This window comes from Neltuma alba, unplaced genomic scaffold (genome assembly GCF_004799145.2).
Source record: "Neltuma alba isolate B1F8T4 unplaced genomic scaffold, ASM479914v2 tig00010645_pilon, whole genome shotgun sequence".
NCBI classification, from domain to species: Eukaryota; Viridiplantae; Streptophyta; class Magnoliopsida; order Fabales; family Fabaceae; genus Neltuma; species Neltuma alba.
In genome coordinates, this window is record NW_021635495.1 from 250,335 (window position 1) to 259,806 (window position 9,472).

The following is a 9,472-nucleotide window of genomic DNA, read 5'->3' on the forward strand; positions in this document are numbered from 1 at the left end:
GGCAATGGGTTGACTGGTAATGGACATGAGGGAGCCAACGAGAATATAGGATTCAATGGTACTAATGGGCCACAAAGAGGGAGAACCATTAAAGACCTTACTCAATTTGATGCTAGTTTTGAGCCTTTGCCTATTTTTGAAAATCATTTTCAACTTAAAGATCAATTAATACACTCATTGCCTAAGTTCAACGGTTTGTCAAGTGAAAATCCATATATTCATTTGAAGTTCTTCATATGCAATGCTTGTCTATGAAGCCAACTGGAGCGAGAATTAAAGATGTGCTTTGGAAAGTTTTTCACCTATCTCTAGAAGGAAAAGCCAAAGAGTGGTATATGAATCTGCCCTTGTATGTGGACAACCCATATGAATCTTGGACTACACTGAGGAGAGCTTTTCTTGACAAATATTTCCCATCTACTAAGATCTCTACTGCTAGAAAGGAGATATCTGCTGCTAAGCAAGAGGAAAGAAAAACTTTCTTCCAATTCTGGAGCCAATTCCATGATATGCTAACTAAGTGCTCGAACCACCAGATTATTGAGGAGCACCTTGTTCACTATTTCTATAATGGGTTGTTTCCACATGATGCTAAAGTGTTAGATGCTACAGCTAATGGATCAGTTGAGTTAATGAAGCCACAAGCTGCTTAGGCCTTAATTCGCACCTTTGCCCTGAACCGCCAATATATGAGCCTTAGAGATGCTAGAGGGTACAAGGGAGATAGGGATCCACTTCTTGTCAAACTAGCCCAAGACATGGCTAAACTAACTTCTACAGTTCAGAATCTAAGGAGCAACCAACCTCACACTAAGCCTCTAGCCTTGGTCACTACTTCTTGTAGCATATGTGATTCCCCAATGCATAGAACTAAAGATTGTATCGGTCCCGCTGAAAATGCATCTACAATGTATCAACAGAGGCCGAACCAATACCAAAAACAAGATCCATATTCTAATACTTACAACCCGAGTAGAAGGATCACCCTAATTTCAAGTGGGGGGCAACAATCAGGGTCAAGCTAGGAATTATCAAGGAAATAACTACCAAGGTGGTGCCTCAAGCAACTATCAGAGACCTAATCCCTCTTCTGCTGTAGTTTTGGTTAATCCTCAACAACAACTGAGTGGTGGAAGTAGTGAATTGCAAATTATCTTAAAGGAGATTGAGAACTTGTCTAGCCAAATGTTCAATAGTGACAGCAAGGTAGCTTCCTAGATAATAAGATGAGCCAAGTGGAAGGGAAGATGGCAGCTATGGGAAGTCAATTTAAGAACAATTTTGCTACTGTCTATTCAAAGATTAAACAGCTTGATACTAGACATGAGAATCTGAATGGGTTTGTTACTCAAATGTCTAATACCATGAATGATCAACAAGCTAAAGTTAGTGGTACAATGCCTTCAAACACTGTCATAAATCCTAAGTCTCTCAACGCCATTAAGCTTAGGAGTAGGAAGCGAGTTCAATTCGCTCAAGAGGAGGGCAACAATAATGAAGTAGAAAGCCTAACTCTCTCACTCATGAAGCTTTCTGAAAGCTCTAAAGAGAGGGCATTGCTCAAGAAATCCAAGGATCTACAAGGAGATGATCAAGAGGGTAGTGACACCAATGAACGCCAAGAGGATCAACCCAAGGGAGTTCAGAAAAATCAAAGAAAAGCTGCTATAAAGAAAAGGAAAACGAGCAAAGATAGAGCCTTAATGCATGATGGTAAAGAGGTAAATTCTAAAGAATTCCCTTTTCCCAATTCATTTCTTATGTCTAAAAGGGTTGTAGCATCTAAAACTTTGAAAGAGGTTGTGGATTTCTTTAGTAAGCTTCAAGTGAATTTACCTTTCATAGATTTGATTGATAATTCCCCACCTTTTGCTCAATACCTAAAAGAGCTTTACACTAATAAGAGAAGATTTAAACCCAATGAATTAGTTCAAGTTAGCCCAAATGTTTCAACCTTATTCAAACCCCAAATCCTAGTCAAATGCCAAGATCCTGGTGCTTTCACTATTCCCTGCACTGTAGGAAAAGTTGCTATAGCAGGAGCCTTACTTGATTTAGGATGACTATAAATGTTATGCCCTTGTCAGTGTATAGAGCTTTAGGAGTTGGTATCTTACAGACCACTACTGTTACACTCTAGTTGGCCAATATAACAACTAGGAAACCCAAGGGGATTCTAGAGGATATCCTAGTTTAGGTCAAGGGTTTGCTTTTTCCTGCTGATTTCTATGTGCTTGATATGGCTAATGAGTTGTCTCATGAATCCATACTCATTCTGGGTAGACCATTCTTGAGGACTTAAAACATGATGATTAGAATAAAAGATGGTGTTATAATCATGGAGGTGGGAGAGCAAGTAGTTTCTTTCAATATGTATGAGGCAATTAGGCATCCGTATGAGGATTATTCTTTTTTGGATTTGAATGTTATTGATTTTGCTGTTGATGATGCTATTTTTGAATTTGAATTGAGTGAGGTTATCTGTGATATTTCTGAATTTTATTTATATGAGTCCTTCCTTAATGGGGATAAAGCCACTACGTCATTCTCTTCCCTTTATTCTTTTCCTTTTGCATGTTAATGTGGTGGCAGCGAGACGTGTCTTAATTGTGTAATAGTTAATTGTATATGACCAGCCCCACATCCACTTTTATTGTCATCTGGTGAATTTGAATCTTGCATTAGCACCATACGTTCAATTATTAGTGATGATTCTCTTGGAGAGGAACTTTCTATTAGTGTTGTAGGAGATTTAGATTTGGAGGAGAGGCAGAGCATTGTAATTTCTAAAGATGAAGCTTACTGTCTTCCTCATTCACCGTGACAAGACGATGGCTTGGTTGTGACAAACAATTCTATCCCGAGAGGTGTCAGCTCTGCTCCTTCAGCTCGTCACAATGAAATACTCGTAATGCTACAAACTCAGAGTACCTATCCACTGTTGCTGTTCCACCTTCACACCTGCTTCATAGAAGAAGCCTCGGTTTAAGGGCCATAGAGATTCCTACTTCACCTTGTGAACTAATTTCTTACACCATTTCTTCTCATACTTTGAAATATCTGTTTGATAGTGCCCTAACTTGTTGTTCAAGTAATACATATATGATATCTAAGGCCGTTGCTAACAATGATTAACAGCTAGTTGATTCAACCCTTGGGGAAATGGAGGGATCAGTGGTGGACTCAATCAACCTTGGATTTATTCCACAGTTGAGAAGGGGAAGGGGAGTAATCTTGTACTTTCTTCTATTGATATTTCTCAATTAATCCCTTCTCTAGTCCAACCCCCCACTTTTGAGCTTAAACCCTTGCCACTTAACCTTAAATATGCTTTCTTGGAGTCTAATGAGCAACTTCTAATCATAATTGCTAACTACCTATCCCTAGAAGAGGAAGACATGTCACTCAATATTTTGAAAAAGTATAAGAAAGCCATAGGATGGACTCTAGCTGATATACTTGGTATTTGCCTAACCGTCTATACTCATAGAATCTTTTTAGAGGAAAAAGCAAAACCAGTAAAACAAAACCAAAGAAGAGTCAATCCTTTGATTAAGGAGGTAGTTAAGAAGGAGATCTCAAAGCTCCTAAGTGCTGGAATTATCTACGCCATCTCAAATAGCAAATGGGTTAGCCCTATTCAGGTAGTACCCAAAAAGACTGGGTTGACTGTAGTGAAAAATGAAAAGAATGAACTTATACCCACTATAGTCTAAGATGCATGGCGGGTCTGTATTGACTATAGGAAACTTAATGATGCTACACGCAAAGACCACTTCTCCATTCCCTTTCTTGACCAAATATTAGAAAGATTAGCAGGCAAATCCCACTATTGTTTCCTTAATGGTTTTTTCGGTTATTTTTAGGTACCCATTGCACTAGAGGACTAGGAGAAGACAACATTCACTTGTGATTTTGGGACTTATGCTTACAAAAGGATGCCATTCGGACTTTCCAACACCCCAGGAACCTTCTAAAGATGCATGATGTCAATCTTCAATAATTTCTTGGGGGATTGCATGGAGGTATTCATGGATGACTTCAGTGTATATGGAAACTTCTTTGCTGCCTATTTATCTAGCTTAGAAAAGGTTTTACAAAGATCTATTGAAAAGAAGCTAGTCTTGAATTTTGAAAAATGCCACTTTATGGTCAATGAGGGCATAGTTTTGGGCTATTTGATTTCTTGTAAGGGCATAAAAGTGGATAAGACAAAAATTAAAATTATCTCCTCTCTCTCATACCCTACCAATCTTAAAGAAATTCTATCCTTTTTGGGACATGCGGGGTTCTATTATAAAGGACTTTAGCGAAATTGCCTTGCTACTTTCAAATCTTTTGAAAAAGGATACATAGTTTGAATTTAATAAAACCTGTAAAATTACCTTTGATACCTTGAATGCTAAACTGATTTCTCTACCCATCCTAGTTGCTCCCAATTGGGACTTACATTTTGAGATTTCTTATGATGCATCTAACTTTGTTGTTGGAGCCATACTAGGGCAGAAAGAGGATAAACTTTCAAGAGTGATCGCTTATGCCTTAAAGACCTTGGATGCTGCGCAAGTCAATTACACAACCATTGAGAAAGAGCATTTTGCTGTAATTTTTGCTCTAGATAAATTTATACCTTATTTGATTAATTCCAAGGTTGTTATATTTACTAACCATGTAGCAGTACGGTATCTTTTTAAGAAACTGTACTTAAAACCTCAGTTGCTTTATTGGGCTCTTCTCTTGCAAGAGTTTGATCTTGAGATCAAGGACCGAGCCAGAGCTGAAAATCATGTGACAGATCACTTAAGCCGATTTCTTGTAGACACAAGGGGAGTTGATAATTTTCACCTTATCTTTGATTCTTTTCCTGATGAGATATTATGTTCCATAGCTCTTAGGGAGCCTTGGTATGCTCATATTGTGAATTATCACATAATCGAACTAACCCCACCTTCTATGTCCACTTATTAGGTGCGAAAGCTCCAAGCTGAGTCCAAGTATTATGTGTGGGATGAACCATTTCTCTGGAGGCTATGTGGTGACCAGATCATAAGATGGTGTGTGCCGTAAGAAGAGCAGCAACGGATTATCACTGTTTGGCATGCATTGTCTTGTGTGGGGCATTTTAGCTTAAAGAGGACAGCAAGAAAAATCTTTGAGAGTGGGTTTTACTGGCCTTCCCTATTTAGAGACTGCTATGAGTTTTGTAAATCTTGTGAGACATGTCAAAAATTTGGGGGGTTGAGTTGGAGGCATGAGATGCCTTAAAAGCCCATGTTGTTCTGTGAAATGTTTGATGTTTGGGGTATTGACTTTATGGACCCTTTTCCTCCTTCTAATGGCTTTAATTATATCCTTCTAGTAATTGACTGCCTTTTAAACGGATAGAGGCCATCCCCACCTGAAAAGATGATGCCAAAACCGTAGTTGAATTTGTCAAGTCTAACATTTTTAGTCGGTTTGGGATTTCTAAGGCCTTAGTGAGTAATCAAGGAACCCATTTCTATAATAGGCTTCTTAGTAGCTTACTTGTTAAATATGGGGTCACACACAAAACATCTACTGCCTACTACCCTCAGACAAATGGCCAAGCAGAGGCATCCAACCAAAAAATTAAGCAGATCTTGGAGAAAATGGTAAAGCCTTCAAGAAAAGACTGGAGTTTGAAGTTTAATGATGCGTTGTGGGCTTATTGAATAGCGTTCAAGAACCCTATAGGGATGTCTTCATACTGCTTCGTCTATGGAAAATCATGCCACTTACTAGTGAAACTGGAGCACAAGGCTTATTAGGATGTTTCAACAAGCAACAAGAAAATGGACAAAGCTGGCGAGAAAGGCTATTTCAGCTTTAAGAGATAGAAGAAATGAGATGTGAGGCCAACGACAACTCCTGGATGTACAAGGAAAAGTGCAAGGCTATTCACGACAATGGTATCTTGAGGAAGAGTTTTCAGCTTGGTGATAAGGTCCTTAAATTCAAGGCTTACACCATCACAAAGGTCCTTGGCTATGGAACATTTGAGCTTAAGGATGACAAGCAGAGCACTACACATCTAGCCAATGGACATCTCCTCAAGCTTTTCTATGGCAAGCTTGCAGAAACATAACCTCAGGTTGTTTCTTTCCTCGCCTTATCCTCTATCATTTTGAGATTGCTCATGATATCAATTGTTGTTTAGCTTGTTGGATTTGTGTGAGGGAGGAAACTCTCTAGTAATGTAGATGTTCCTTGCTTTTGTAGTTTGTTCTATTTGTTCTTTGTTGCTCTTTGCTGGTGTGTTTACTTGTTTTGTTTTGTTCCTCCCTCGTTTTGCTACAAGTTCTGGCCTGAGTGTTGCTTTATGTTGTTTTTCTGGTTGATGATTGTTGCATTGTGTTGTTTTCGGGGTAGTCTTGGTTTCATTTAGAGGTTTTTACTGCTAAGGGCTTGTTTTGCTAAGGGTGTTGGGTCACTGGTTTAGTTAAGGGGCTTGGAATTCAGTGTTCGTTAGATGGAAGGATTGTTAGTGGTTCATCTCAAGGTTGCTCTCGGTCTAACTTTTCATTGTGACTATAACCTGGTTTACCGCGACTAAATATGCCTTTTTTAACTTCCCGAATGCCTCTGGATAATTTTTAGTCATGACTAAATTTATGTTTTGTCACGACAAAAGTGCCTTATTTCTAGAAATTCCAACGCATTTTCTCTGTTTTACCCTTATTTACATTGTGGTTTTCCGCTTTTGCCCCTTGAATCTTCCCCCAAAACCGTCCACATTCAATTGGGCTTTTAAAAACCTAGACTTTTTGGTCTTTTCACCTCCTAAAACCCTATTCTCTGCAATTCCTTACCCCAAAACTGTCCACTTCGCAAACCAGTTCTCCCTGCTTCAGCCTGCTTTGTTTTACTCCATTCTGCCAAGCAACCATTTGTTCACTCCCCCAAGGCCGCCATCATTGATCTAGCCTACCTGCTCTACTCCTTCCCTAATCTGTTGAAGGTAACCTCGGTCTCTTTCTCCTTGTTCTTTCTCTTGTTTAGTTTTTCTCAGTTTTTAGGGGGTGGTAACTGAAATTTTGGTGGTTTGCGTTGGGTAGGTTGTGTAGAATAGTATTTCTGAGTTATAGACTTTTCCTGGGCTGTTTGAGACTGGTAAATTGAACTTATTCTGTGAATAGTATGCTTAGCATTGTTGGATTTCTTGGTTACTCTACTTAAACTCTGGTTTTCAAGAAAATATGCCATGTTTCATAGTGGCAAGAACTTGTATCTCATCACGACCAATTGTTTTACAAAAGCTAGAACAGGGACCATTATGCATGTTCATCGCGACTAAAGTTTATGTTTAGTCACAATGAATTAGCTGAAACCTCTCTGTTCCAGATTTCTCTGCTGGTTTTGAACTTCACTTGCAATCAATTTCTTTTAATTCTTTTGAACCTTTCTTCAAAGCAGTTTAGCTTGCTTAGTTTTGGTTGGGTAGCATGTAGAGAAGTGCAGTGTCTTAGGTTTTGTCTAGCTTAGTTATTTTTCCTTCTTAGGAGGTTAGGAAGTTTGTTTTGGTGTGTTTTTCTTTGTTCATGTGTGTTTGGTTCTTTGTGTGTTGTTTTTGCTCTTTCAAATGCCTCCTTGTACTGGCCAAGCTGAAACAAAAGAGCAAGCCCGAAACATCGTCTATTCTAGATGCATACTTCCAGAAAGAGAATTTCCAGACATTACAGAATGTGAATTTTATTAGCTAGCTATCCAAAGAGGGTTTAGGGAGATGATAAAGAAGAGAGAGCCTAGCAACGAGTATTTGGTTAGGAAGTTTTACAGTACCACACGGGTTGAGGATACACCGATAACTAAGCTGCACCGAATGGGTATACAATTCACAAAGAAAGCTATTCAACAGCATTATAACTTGCCAGTGGTGAAAAAGTGTAAATTCCAATATTACAAAAAGAATCTTAAAGATGTTGATTGGGACGACATGATCAATACTCTGTGTGTAGAGGGCGGAACTTGGGCCGAAAGGGGTAAAGACCAGGTCTAGCTGGAGAGGAAAGTTATGAATGATGAGGCCCGCGTCTGGCTAAATTTTATGTGCTATAATGTTATGCCCAGTGGCCACATCTCTGACACCACCAAGGAAGGCACCTTGCTTTTGTACTTGTTGATGAAAGATGGATAAATCATCTAAATTTTATTGGAATTTATAAAATTAGTTTTAGGCCTTGGAAGTTCAGGAATAAATTTTAGGGAATTTATTTTCCCCTAGTGACACCGATAGAGCCCTAATCAGAGAAAATTCAAAATAAATACCTAGAGGTGGTGAAAATTTCTGAAAATTTCCAAATCATACTCTCATATTAGAAGGTGAATTATCAAGTAGAGAAATGAATTTTTGGAGGTCTGGAAAAATTACAGAATGTTACTAGTGAATAGTAACCGATAAAGTTTCAAATTGGTTTGAGAGAGTGATTTGGTTTGTGGGCCATCTTTTTGAACCAACCTAAACTATTTATGGGCCCATAATGGACCCAAGAAGGTCCCAAATTCGTGCACTTTCTAGATCCTCCAATTTTAATTAAATAAAAAGTGAAAATAAGAGAAAAATGGTTGGAAATATCTGGTATAGGGACACTTGTGCAGATCTGATCATTTCACACACCTGATGGGTGCCACATACACCTTATTAGGTGTCCTAATTCAGCCAAATCAGGGGACAAGAGGGCAGACTTGAAATTTCTATACATACCCCTTGAAAATACCAAGAAAAATGTTAGAAAATTGGGAAACATAGGTGAGACTCTGCCACGGTTCATCCAACCCTTTTGTTCAAAAATCTTGAGGTGTTTTTGGCAAGAGATCATCCAACATACGCCAAGAAAATATTAAGGTATGTCTAAGCATCATTATCCCTAAGTCTTATATTGATTAGATTAGGATTTTTTCTTGGAAAAATGCTGGAAAATATTGAATATTTCGGTTGGGATGTGTGATGCTTAGGAAAGGATAGAAACCTTAATAATCAAGTGAATAAAGAAGATTAAACGGTGTATGGATTGATTTTTGGATGAAATCAAGATTAGGATTAAGGGAGGAATTTTCAGTCTGCCACTGTTCATGCAAAAGCAATTTGATTTTGCTTGATTTGATTATTTCAACAGCTTTAAAACATGTTTTTGTGTAGAGGTATGATGTTGGAAAGTGTTTAAAATCATTAGAATCAAAAATGGAATTTTTAGAATTTATAACCCCATATTTGGCCAGTCACTATTCATGGGGAAGGAGTTTGAATTTCAAAAATATGATTGCACCATTGGATTTCTCATGAAAAATTGTGTAGGATTGAGTCATAGGATGATTGATTCTAAAGAAGGAATCATTTTGTTAAAAATCAAAGAAAAAATAAGGAAATTGCTAAGTTAAAGTGTTGTAATTAAGTTGTTTAGTGGTTAGTGTGGCTATGTTTGTGCTTGGTTTAATAGGCATTGTGAGGAGGAAC

The 9,472-nt window shown here is 38.2% G+C and overlaps 1 protein-coding gene across 1 annotated transcript in view; it reads left to right on the forward strand.

Moving 5' to 3' along the window:
* LOC114757809 (serine carboxypeptidase-like 11) overlaps nt 1-653 on the forward strand; it is a 38,321-nt gene extending 37,668 nt beyond the window's left edge. Inside the window, exon 15 of the mRNA XM_028946910.1 lies at nt 258-653. Coding sequence (XP_028802743.1) covers nt 258-653 — 396 coding nt within the window. The remainder of the gene's footprint in view (nt 1-257) is intronic.
* Nucleotides 654-9,472: the final 8,819 nt, after the last annotated feature.